The sequence below is a fragment of the Malurus melanocephalus genome, unplaced genomic scaffold (assembly GCF_030028575.1).
Source record: "Malurus melanocephalus ecotype Western Australia unplaced genomic scaffold, MMel_1.1 scaffold_140, whole genome shotgun sequence".
NCBI lineage: Eukaryota > Metazoa > Chordata > Aves > Passeriformes > Maluridae > Malurus > Malurus melanocephalus.
Window position 1 is genome coordinate 1,792,052 of NW_026623372.1, and position 13,269 is coordinate 1,805,320.

The following is a 13,269-nucleotide window of genomic DNA, read 5'->3' on the forward strand; positions in this document are numbered from 1 at the left end:
CTTTGCAATGATCTAAAAATTCCCCTTCCACATTGTTACTTTCTAACTATTTGGAATTCTTGGTGAGAGAAGAGTGAATTAAGTATTTTACACCAAGCAAATACTCAGGTCAGAGTTAAAGTAGGTTAGTATGACAAATTCCCACCCCTTTTATAAATCATCTTTCTCCAGGCTTACTGATAGTTTTTTTTCTACATAACTTCCCCAATTTTACAAATAACGAATCTTTAAGAAAAAGAATACTTTTAGTGAAATAAAATATATAAATCACCCATGATGCCTAAGCCCAAGTAAAAATCATATTTCCTGAGACATATTCTCAYACTTTAATACATCAGTGGTGGCTATTACATGAGATAAGGTTTTTTCCTGAAACCCCTCTCCAGGAAACCACTGAGAAGCCAACCAGRGTACTCAAACTGTTGAGTTTTCCGTTGACAGTGGTGCGTTGGCAASAAAACAACAAATCCAAGAAGTGTTAATTCTTTTCCTTTCCAAGTTAATTCTTTTCTCTCAAGCTTCTACTACCGCTKTATCTACCAGTCAGATTCACATTTATTCAGTATTTCACGGGTTTAACCTGAGTCAAAGCATCTCATTCTCTTGAAAAAAAAAAGAAAATTTATTATGGATTAATTCTTCACTAATTTGAGGATTAGGATAACCTTGCACAGATTTATAGATCTTCTMAAAAGGCAAAGAGTAATAAAAACATTGTATGGATAGGATGAATGCTCAGTCTTGTTGGGAGTTACTGTAATTCATACCAATCTTTTAAGGTASTGACCATACAAATACAAATATTCATATGACTGCACATTAATAGATGCAAAATAACCAGCTAATTGTGCACATGAAAAGAAAGGTCCATCACAGCTGGCTATACCACTGGAGGGGAATTTTTYATTAGAGAATGAATCTGCAGCCTACCAACTGCAATGTTGTTGTGATTTATCAAACGATAAAAAATAACAAAAAGGCTTTAATACTAACAATTAGAAAGGTAGCAAAAAGTACTCTTGTATGGTAAATGAATAAAATTAATGAAGCTGGACCTGCTGATTCTAGCAGAGAAATTGTTCCATGGGATTTCTCCTTTAAATGTGCAGTAGACGTCACTGCTACTGTTCAAAGTCAAGGATGTAAATTCTCTTTGCAAGAAAGATAACAGAAAATCTTTTTTTTTCAATTTAAAAACTGTATTCATAATTTTTTTTTCATTAAATACAACCAAAATATATTCACCAAAACAAAAAAAAAAAAAAAAAAAAAAAAAAAAAAAAATATTTTCCTTCTCAATAACTAAAGCAAATATGCCTGGAGTTTTTCAGGTTTCTGAAAAGATTTTTTCACCAATAGTCCATTTCTCCATACATCTACAGTAATATACTAGAACGGGTAGATTTTTTTTTTTAGTCAAGGATAAACACTTCTACTAAAGAAGAAACATCATCAGACCATGATTTAAAATAGAGTATTAAACAAGGAACTCCATTCTGTAAATGCAGATTAAACAGTAACTGATGGCAGTAGGTGAGGCTGAGARAAATGCTGCACTTCAACAACCCAACCCATGGGGCAAGACAAGTAGACCCAAACTTCTGAAACACAGGCAGGAGSTGGATGCTGCCTGACATCAGTTCTTTTCTGTTTGCCCAAGATGTGGCTTCTTTCCAGCAAGCTGTCAAAACCCTCCCACAGCTGACCCTTCTTTTCAATTAYTTCTACATCAAACTACTTCTGTTTTATAAAGAGAGGACAAAGTTTTGTGAAGTAAATGTTTCTTCTAAAATGCTTTCAGAAAATTCTCAATCTAAAACTCTTTACTGGACGTGGCAGCTCATAACCTCTCTAGTTCATGAGATTAACATGCAGAGCATCCATCAGTATGAATCACAGGAGGAGAACCAGAGCTCAGCATAGCTGAACTCCCTGTGACTTGTTAAATAAGGAGCTGACCAAGAAGCATGACCTAGTGTGCCACGTGCCACACTCAAAGCCAGGCACCCAAGYTCTTATCCATCTCTGATGTCGTTTTTCCCCCTGGCAATGCTGGGTGTAATGAGCCTTCAGAAGATTKTCCTTACCTAGAAACTGTTAAATAAGGTCGGTAATATTTTCATAGCACTTGGAACAGATGTTACTTTTCCCTACGGAAGCAGGAGCAAAATTTAACTCTTTATAATTGTCTTAAAATAATTTGTTCCCGTGTGCAGGGAATGTTACAAAGATCATCACAAAATTCTTTTTTGCCTCTTGCCCACTCTCCTTACTATTGACATTAAAGAGCAGATATTTCCTTGTAAGACAAACTGTGCAAAAATAATCAGACATCCAATAAAACAAAAAAGGGGAAAATCCCATGTACATACTTGACATCATCGAAGACACTCATCTGCAGCTTCAGGAGATCTGCCACTTCCTTTATTAACTCCAAGCCCTTTTCCACACTCAGGGGGCTGTTGAAAGGGAGCAAGAAAACAGAGCATTAAAAAAAATGGAACTCATCAATACTTGAGAGGCTAAAGGTCCCAAAAGAGTTATCACCTTGGCCTCTTTGAGTCTGAAAGCCACCACTAACTGTATTCCTGTCACATAGTGATCGTGATATCAAGGGAATTGGGATCAGGTGCTTCTTCAGGCATGATGAATCACCTGAATTTTCCAGCAATAAGACAAACAATAAGGTGCAAATGGAATTGTTAGGAAGTGTAATGGGCCCATGATGCAGCAACCAGTTCATCTCAGTCCTCAATAAAAAATGTAATAAAGTAAAAGGACAGAGAGAAAGAAAAGGATAGACGAGACAAGGAGGGAAACAAACAATGAAAGTCAAATTGCAGGCTCGGTATCAAATGGACAAGTGAAAAGCGTATTTTTAAATTCATTAGATTTTAAAATGAATCTTTGCCCAGTGAAAGGATACAAAATTATTATGGATTTGAAAGTAAACAATGGAGCAAGGCACACAGTCCAGAGGACACTGATTCAATACATAGGATTTAGCTTGGTGTGTGCGTACACTGCTGACAGAACCCCCTTTTAAATCTTTTTAACCTTTGTCAATGCCACATTTACATTTTTTAATTTAGAAAACAGGTTGCAATCAAGCCTAACACAAGAAGACTGCTATCATTTTAAAAAGCACTTATCTAGATGCAAAATCTGTATTTGCAAAAATTTCAGGTTATCTGAGCTGATACAACTCTAAAGATGTATTAAGAACATTCCATCCCTAATATACAGATCATATCATGCTTAGTTGTTCAGTACTATRGAACCAAATAAAAAAGTATCAAGAAAGTAAAAAGATGTAGAAATTTTATAACYGTGTCCAGTGAAACAACAGAGAGAGCATTCTCTGTCTAAATTGTGATCATAGATTTATTCCCAACATTTTTAAAACCCCAAAGACTATGAGATTATACCGTGCAAGTTTATCTAACTTATGCCACACTAAAGCAGAAACAACTTTGCTGAGATTAACCCAGGGGAAAAAGGTTCTGTATTTTTTTCTTCAAGGATTTTATAATAAGTAGCAAAAGAAGGTGTCCAAAAAAGCAAAGGTGTCCAAAAAAAGCATGTAATATTAGACACAATCTTTTCAAATGGACTAAGGAGGAAAATATTCTTTTCAAAGGTCATTATTTCTGCCTCACAGTTAAAGTTTTTAAATCTAATTTTGCATCATGGTAATCATTGTCAACATTTTATTTATTGTCTGCAAAGAACACTGGGGGCTTGGGGTTTTCAGTGTTTTTTTTGTTGGGTTTTTTTTTGTTTTGTTTTTTTTTGTTTTTTTTTTTTTTCCTAATTTATAACTGAAAAGATTTGGGGTCTAGCCCAAATAATAAATTCCACTGGGTTCTGCATGCACTGCCCTAAGGGCACCTCTATTTAAATAATGGGATATCTCATGTGGATCTTGGTTAGGATGGGATTGCTCAGCCTTCCTTCATGCTACTAGCCAAAAATGCTCAAGAGACCTCCTGTCACACAACCAGAGGTAGCCCCTCAAGGCACCAGATAAATATAGAGTTTTTCTAGATGTCTAAGACAGAAATGTTCTTGTGTGAAAGTAACAAAAGAATCTGATTGATTGTGTTAGGAAAAAAAAATGTACTGTAGATTATTCATAAAACCCTTACATTTCAAGGACTGACAGTGGATAGAAACGTGATTATTCCCATCACTATGAAAACAGATTGTCATAGTTACTCTGGGGTTTATGTGTTAATTAAACCTTTTCTCCCAAAGATGTTGGCTTAAATTTTATGGAAGTGATTGGTGTCAGCAAGTGGGCTTTTACTGTAGTAGCAAGTCTGATGCAGGCAAGGGCTGCTGTGTACATAGGTGCTGCTTTTTCACCACGGGAGCCTCCCTTGTAAAGCTCAGCCTCCTACTCCAGGCTTGCCCCTCCCTCCTCCCCTGGAAAAGCATTCCCCAGCTTCAAAAACAAGATACCCTGGAACAGGCCAATGCAGCAGCAGTAAATGGGGGATGTAATCAGAGCATTTGAATGCTACAAACCAGCAATAATGCTGGGAAATGGGAGAGAAAATGGTGCAGAAAGGCCATTCTTTCACAAGYCTGAGCATCCAAGAGTAGTCTTAGTAACTCTTGTGCTGAGTCAAACTCAAACACRAAGGTTCACAAACCCAGATGTGGCTTGGTAGGCTAAGAAATTGTCATTTATAATAGCACAGGAAAGCTGCAGGACCAATTTTCTTTGGTACCAGTACTATTACTGATCCCAGAGTCATATTTGAGGATTCCCATTAAGAATTAYTACAATCACAATATTTTCCAATGTGATTTTTCCAACTTCTCAACACTGATACAATCCAGTACTGTTTATTACAGTTCTAGGACAGCTGCGTTGTAGGAGAGTATAATGTTCAAAACCTTTCTCTAAAAATGCCAGGCCACGATTTTCCACACTCAATTAATGCTTTGCCTTTGTTCAGTGTTTCATGTTTCATTTTGCTCAGTGCTGCATGGTTTGCACAGTGATTGCCTTTAACTTTGTTTACATGGAGAGAATSGCACCATTTCCACCAGCACAGAGCTAAGCAAACCAAACTACCTTGAAACAGCATCATTCACCCACATCACCCTTTTGATTTCAGGCTTTTACAAGGAGAAGGCAGAAGGCAATCTTTCAAACATCACCTATTCTCCTGCCCATGGCCCTCCCACACATCCTCAGAGCAAGCACTCAATACTTGTAGAACAGATTATATTTGTGATCTTTCACTAAGGTAAGTTTTCAGCCTCCTTGATTCAGTTTCTGTATTAGGGAGTGGGATTTTGCTCAGAAATATGTTTCCCCTATTGATTGTGAGGGTTCAAAAACTATGGAATTAATTCAATGGGAAGTAAACACAAAGTTACATAAACCAAGAAAGAAAGAAAGACAAAAAATAAGTGTTCAAGTAAGGAGCAAACAGTGAGATACTCCAGACAGAAATTGTAACAGTTAGGAAGAAGACTCTTCAGACAACCCTGACAACTGAGCTATTTTATCAAGGCCAAAGACTTGGAGAGAATTGCTGGGTAGGGCTCATACCACTTCGTCTGAACTGTCCAGATGTTCATTTCAGTTCCCAGTGAGGGAACTGGGGACTCCCAGCACTCGGAGCAGCAGGGCACAGAATGAGTCCCTGGCTGTGGCCCCTCACACTCCAGGGCCAACACAGGTCCAGCTTTTATGAATTTTCTTCCACAATTCTGGGATAAGGCATTTCAGTACACCAGTAACAGTGAATCCTTAAAAGAGAAATCACCATTTGCATAAGCCTCARAGATTCAAAGCATGAACTGGGAGAAAACAAAAGCAGTAAAAGGCCCTCCCACGGATGGTATTTACATTTTCCAAGTTCTCTTGAGGGTGGCCAACACTTTCTACGTTCAAGAAAACAAATGGTTTCTGCAGTGTCTTTAACAATCCTGCCTGATGGGCACAGGATCAGGTCCCCAGGCCTTAGGAAGAGTCAACTGCTGGACAGCAGAGCACCTTTTTGCAGATGACATACAGGTTGACAGCTGAGATCTTGAGACAGCGCTTACTTTGGGTTTCCTACCTTTGCTCTCATTCCATTTGCTGCAGACTTCTCTTTTGCACCTACTTTCAAGGTAACTGTAATAATAGCAGCTAAAAGAAAATGTGATACATCTCACCATTTAAAATAATTCTTTTGAGGTTCTTTTTAGGCTTCCATCTCCAGTTCTCTTGGAAGATGAAAAGAGAATCAGAAAGTATATTAAATTAATGTATAATGAACCTCCTTCCATTGCTTTATCTTCTAATACCATTTCTATCTGTGAGTGCTACCCTAATTGTTAATTTTTTAGTTGACAGATTCAGACCCTTCTGAAYCAGTAGCAGAACTCTGTCTCACTCAGATGCCAATCTCTCTCTCATATAATTGGTGGAATATACTCTGACACTCTAATGACAATGAATAAATAAATGGGAAATGAAATATAAATATTTCCTTTGGGCTTTATAAAGATAGATGGATATAGCTTTAGTTTTTCAGAGTGTCTTCTGCAAAATATTTCACCACTGCTTTTGTTTGATCTGACTTTTCAGGACATGGCTCTTGCACTCTTATACCTCCTGGAGAATATGGCTTCTACCTCTAATAAAAACAGCTAATATTATATGTTAGTACTACATTACCACTTCAGATGAAAGACTCCACAGCTCAGTGCAACTCTGATGTAATGATTTAACATCATGACATAACCAAAAAAACTGTATCCAGTTTAATCATGTAAAAAATAAAACATCCAGTTCAGATCTACTTGGTTGGCCTAAAAGAATCCTGAGCCAATCAGCTCCCTATAACTTCATTATGAGTTTTGTCTAACACAGCCAATCAGCTCCCTATAACTTCATTATGAGTTTTGTCTAACACACANAAAAAAAAAAAAAAAAAAAAAAAAAAAAAAAAAAAGCCACATATAAAAAAAGGTAGGATCTAGGCTATAAAGCTGTTTTATTTAGAGATGAATCGGAAATGAAAGCACTGGAATAAATATCTCTTAACTTTAATGTGAGCTGCCGAGCACTTCTGAAAATTAGTGCAATCCATTTAAATGCTCAGGAGTGGATTGTGGATTTGGAAGCCCAACTTTATGTAATTGTCAAAGTGTTTCCACAAAGTGTACTGGACATTGAATACAAGAAAATTAGATTGTCTGGTGAAAATAAGATTTTGTATCTTCCAATGTCTAGGTCCTTCCCAGTGAGGAAGCTGAAAACAGAAATATTTTGAGAAGCAATCCACTTACGGAGGTAATTTAAATAATAGAAGACTGAATGATAATCTTCCTCTGCTATTGACTATTAAGATTTAACTTTTCAATTTATAAGAAAAATGCAATGATGAGAAGTAATTTCTAAAATCTGCTCCCAGAAAGTTGGCACATTTAGAATAATCCCATTAAGTGAATTTCTCCTTAGTTCCTGCAACAAAATTTGTAGTAATTCTAGCCATTTTTAAAAATCCATCTATACAATCCCACCATCTTCAGTGGTTTTATACATAAGTGAGAGAATATCTGTAGTGGAATAAATTATTATTGAGGAACAGAATATCTTCATCTGGGAGAGGTCTATGAAGTTACCCTGGTCAAGACATCCTCCTGACCCTCAATTTCACTGTCTGCAAAATGAAGAAAATCACACCAACTTTCCTTGCCAGATGCCTGGTATTGTTATATAAAAGACTTATTATTTGACTTGYATCCATTCTGGATCTAGGAATAGAAAGAGCTGCACTGTTCGCTCTTTAGATAACTCCCTACCAAACATGGAGGAGATGCTGTAGTATCAAATACTCTGCAACCTGAAAATTAACTTAAAAACTTCACTCATTCCCCAATACCRAACATTTTGTTCCAAATTTTCTCAGCAGAGGGGCTCTAACTGGTTTTAGAGCACATCATGCTGATTTTAGAGTCCATTTGGAGCACCCTGGTCCAAGTGAAGCTAACTTTTGCCTCACTGGTGAGTTAGGAGTCTTGCTAAAGGCCTGCTGTGGGCAGAGCATGAGGCAAGAGTCTTATAGATCAGAGTTACTTCACAAATGGCCAGTTAGACCATTTCAACAGAAGAGAAGTGCTGCATTTTCAATGCTGATCTCAAGACCAGTTCAATCATCTGAACAAGGTTACAAATGGATTCCACGTTTTTCCAGAAATTCCCAGGATAAACTATGAGTGAGAACAAACATTTTGAATAATGGTCTATTTTTGACCTGGACCTAATGATTTATGCATTCAGGRCTCAAAGTTTCCCCTCCTGGTTAAAGTACAAAAAGGAAACATGTAAATGAAGGCACAGGAGGAGTTCTGTGGGGAGCGACACTGGCAGCATGGCCAGCTCTGCATGCTGAGCTAAATAGAGCTCAAACTCTTARTACGAGCCAGTGGGCAATGTCAAAGGGAACAAGAGGGAAAAACAGAAGTAAACAATGATGAAAACTATATGTTCTGTATTTCCCAACATGCCTGTCAAAACAATCCCATAAACTGAACCACTTTGGTAGCAAGAAATCTGCCGCAGTTACACAGATGGTTTGATTGCCGGCGTTTGCCAAGCCTGCTCTCAGCCCAAGGAGAGCGACGTTCAGCTCAGTGTTATGCTGAGGTTGTGTCAGTCTCACAAGCAGTTGCTCTCACTTGCTTCTCCTCCTCCCAGTTGCCAAGTGCCTTTGGAAACCCACTTACTGAACTCTGAAACGCTCCCTTAGCGCCGTCATTCAAATTCTGTTTTGTCTTTAGCAGGCTGTACCCAGTGCCCTTCCAATACTCTGTTTAGCAATTGTAATGCAGCACTGTAATGGACATCCAGTCAGCCCTGTCAGATTAGTTCAATTGAATCATTTTCTGCAAAAATGAAGAATAATATACAGTACAGAAATAGGCCTGACACTGGGAATTGCACTCTTTAAACCTAAATGTCAGTCTAATCCCCAGTAAAATCTTAAGTAAGGTAGGGTTCAATCCACCTAAAATTTGCTTAAATCAGAACACAGGCAATGAAGGCCAGTTTGCCCATTTTCAAGAGTGATGAGCACTACAATAAAATTGCAATGCATTTCTCTGCAGACTGAAAGTTGCCTGAATGTTTAACTGCAGTCCTCCCAGCAGTATCAGTAAGTGTATTTACCTCTGGAGAGGTAAATGCCACTCACACCCAGCCTCTTTTGTTGTCCAAACTCAAGCACCGTGGCATCTCCACTCCATTTATCTCCCCTGGAAAATGTTCAGAAGTTTGGCTACACTGGACCTCAGCTTGTATAGTATTTAACACACATCTGAACCAGAGAATGAAGCAGAGCTTGAACCTAGTATCTAGGACTTTTGGGGAGGAGATTAACCATTCCTTTAAAAAAGCTTTCAATATTTACTAATGCAAAATGCACACATGATCAAAAATAAAGCTTGGACCAGCAGTCTTCCCTATTCATGACTGCTGCAAGTTAAAAGTCAGGTTCTCTTCTGTGCATTATTTATCTTTGTTGATAAAGATGAACCACTGGGCCATCAAGGGGATGATGGACATCTCATGTCTGGTACATAGAGCACTCTCTCAGGATGAGGGAGTTAAAACTTCTCAGATCACCTTCAGTAAGGTCTCCTCCATCTCCTGCTTCACTTTCCAACCTCCACTGTAATGAGGAGAAGACAGGCAGAAGATCCTCGATACAGTGCCTGTCAGCAGGACAGCACTGGATCCCTGAATATCCTCCTTGTTTGGCACATCTCAGTGAAACAGGGAGATGCTTTGCAGTCTGGGCTGTCTTCTAGAGTCTTCAAAGGTCCTTTCTAATCAGTGGAGGAAAGAAGGTGTCTAACCTCCCTGCTGTGTGGGTATGTCTTCACCTGTCTCTCAAGGAGCTCAATGATGTGAAATGAAGTGGATGACATCCTTGAGGAATATGTGCAGCATCTAGCAGTTTGGTACCTAAATGAGGCAGTCTGGCTTTCACTCTAAATTCTGAAATAACCACATTCCAGCTTTACACCTAGAAATGTGCCTTAAAGGGAAAAGATATTAAACACATGGGTAGCAAGACACATATCCAAAGCTCTTGAAAACAGAMGCTGAACAGATGAAATCTGCTGAAGAATTTAATTTCAGTAATCAACYTTTATTAAACAATGGGAGCTACACACAGATTATGCCCTGCAGCCCTAAGCGTTGGGTTAGAACTGTAAGATTCTTTCTCATTTGGTTCTTTATYCCACAGACTCATGTGTCAGTGAAAAAAAAATGTCTACCAGAAGACCTGCCTAGATTGGTTCACCAAAGACCCATGGCTCCTTGTGGTGCTACTTTACTCTAGGAGTTAATCTGARTTTTGATCAGAAAAACATACTTTTGTTGGTCCTGCCTACAAGTATATTTATTCCGAGTGTTTATATTTAAGACTTTTTAACAGTCATTCACTTAGTGGACAYAAATAGGAACCTCTTTAACACTGAAGTTTTTTTTTAAGTTCTGATCTGAGAACTGAGATTAATTTTTTTTCCCTCTAGTCTTTTTAAATACTGAATTTTAAGAGAGATTAATTCCACAGTTTAARGTAATTTTTTAAGGAAGTTCCACCTGGCCATTTCTCAGTAATATCTCTGTTTTGATTGGCATCAAATCAGCTTCCTGTCACGGACAGAGCAACAGTCTATCTATAACAGTGTCACTTTCTTAATATGCAGCACAGTCTCCTTAGTACTGAAGATAAAAAGCTAGACTTAAAAAAAGAAAAATCAAAGTTCAGAAATACGAGTCTGGAATACCATATGGAATGCATTAGAGAGTCAAATACRGAGTCTGTCTTTAGGGTTAATAATGTTGAGGATGAGTTTTCCCTGGCTGCTAACACCATTTGGCAGCAGTACGGACATTGACTGGTGCAGGCAAAATCCCTGCTGGTGGGAAGCTGGGAGGAGCAGCCTGGCCAGCTCCAGCCAAGCTGCCATCCTCCCTCCAAGCCTGGAAAAGAGCAGGGATTTCTGTCATGGGGCTCAGGCTGAGTGACAAGACTCTGAGGTGTGTGTAGGTATTTCAGAGCTTCTGGAAAATGGCTTACAGATGTGCTAGGAGCTGTTTATTTGCTTATTACTTGCTCTAATGAATACAAAATATTAAATCCAGCAGAGGGGGGCTGTTGGAACAGGTTACAGGAGCTTCAGCATTTTTAACCACCCATCTCATGGGCCAGTGTCAGGCTTGATTTCTTTCCCATGCTATCTCCCCTCTCAGTGCATTGCTTGGCAAGGAGAAGCGGAGGAGCCACAATGCCAGGGCATTGCCTCTCCACGGGCAAGAGGCTGGTGCACACCAGCTGTGACTGCTTTGCCTGCTAAAAGCAGTCAGGAGAAAAGGATAAAGAGCAGGAAAGCAATTTCCAGCTCCTGCTGCTGGGATCATGGAGTGAGAAGTGCAATGCTGAAGGGAAGCACATTCCCAGCAGTACATTGCACTAACCCCAGACCCTGAGGCAGTTCTCAGCAGCAGCCTCCAGCACAAAAATGGAATTATTTTAGACCACCACGGACATGCTACTGCCTGATTTTCTAAAACTAGCACCAAATACAGGATGGCCCAAAGTGCTAAGAAATAAAGTCCAGGATAATTCTGGGGAAATTSTGAGGGAGGGAAAGAGAAGTGGTCAGTTGGGATCTGCCTCCATAAGAACCACCTAAGGATCCATCTATCCTGAGAAAAACAACGCTTTGACAAACAAAAAACATTAGTTCTTTAATTTTTCTTTTTTTTCTGTTGGTTTGGGCACTGTAGTGTTTACATCACTAATAATCAAGAAAGAAAGATGAAAAGACATTAAAAGAATTATTTGGTAACAGTATTAAAAAAAAATATTATTTCCTCAATTTCCTGAGGGAAAACTTAAAAGGTGAAAGGTATGTATGAAATCACCATCATTCAGGCACTTCCCCAAAGCYCAGTTAAAAAGTACCAAAACACATATATTCTATCCCAGGAGTACTAGGAACACCTGACCAAATAAATGAGAATGTACATGAAAAAAACAGTCTAACTGATTCCGACTCCAGAGCTCAGGAATGGTGCCATGCTATCCTCACRTGAACCTCACAAAACACATGAACCTTGTGTTGAATTACAATATCAGCCAAGCCCTTTCCATGTGCYACATGTGCATTGTAGCCCAGGCCAAGAACAGACATCAGAAGGGAGTTCCTCTTGCCTCATCCCCTGCAGCAAGAGTATTCCTTCTGAGAATAAATAACATTATTGTATAATTCTACAAACAATTAGTTAATGTGATTATGCATATGCTGAACACTTAGAAAAATCTCTCTTTTTTAAAAAAAATCTCCTCCTGAACTCTTGACCTCAGCGATATGAATTAGACTAGTTTGTRTTTTAGAAATGCATGGCTGGGAAATGCACTGCTGCCTTCAGGATTTGCATGCTTTATTTTAAATTTTCAAGTCTGAAAATATGTGCCACTGTACCAAGGGCAGGATTCATGTATATAGATACAGCAAATCTTTTCTTCAAATTTTCTACAGCCTCAGAGCACAGACTATGAGGAATTTAAAAAATACCTTTTCTTTTTCCCTTCCCCCCTGCCCAAGTGTTATTTTTGTTAATGTCTATTATTCTGTCACACTTATTCCAGCTGCATTTCATCTTCCATTGTACTCCTTAATCCCTCAATGTATTTAAATCCATCTGGAATTCTTCTAAATCCTCCATAGTTCTTCCTAACAGAGACAATTTGCCGATGGGGTACCACTAATCTCTCRACACGCTGAGGAGCAGCAGCTCATGACAAATCTTTCCCTCCTATCTCATAACCAGCTCTTAATCCGCAGTGACACCCTGCCCCTTGCTCTGTGACTCACTCTCCTTAAAGTCACTATGAAGAGCATCCCATTTATCTCCTGTTGATTTGAAGGGTGGGTACAACTCGTGGGTTTGCTGCGACAGCAGCTCTTCTCCCAGGAGAGTGGGGTGTATTTCGACAGAAGGTGCTGTGGGCCTGAGGGTCTTCCATGTGTGCTGCTGCCACAAAGGAGAAGAGAGGGTCCCTGGCACTGCCTCCTGGAGGCCCACGCTCAATGGCCTCAGATATAAATAGACAGGACTTAAAATGTGTAGCTTAAAATGGTGGCTTATCCTTGATGCGGTCTCAGAGTCTATTACAGCACATGTCCATCTCAGAGAAGCTGTGAACAATGTCAGGAAAACTTCTATTTTCAGGACAC

At 39.0% G+C, this 13,269-nt stretch overlaps 1 protein-coding gene across 1 annotated transcript in view; it reads right to left on the bottom strand.

Moving 5' to 3' along the window:
- Positions 1-13,269, bottom strand: part of PTPRN2 (protein tyrosine phosphatase receptor type N2) — a gene marked incomplete at its 5' end in the record, with an annotated part of 414,276 nt that overhangs the window by 363,876 nt on the left and 37,131 nt on the right. Inside the window, one exon of the mRNA XM_057371089.1 lies at positions 2,373-2,459. Coding sequence (XP_057227072.1) covers positions 2,373-2,459 — 87 coding nt within the window. The remainder of the gene's footprint in view (positions 1-2,372; positions 2,460-13,269) is intronic.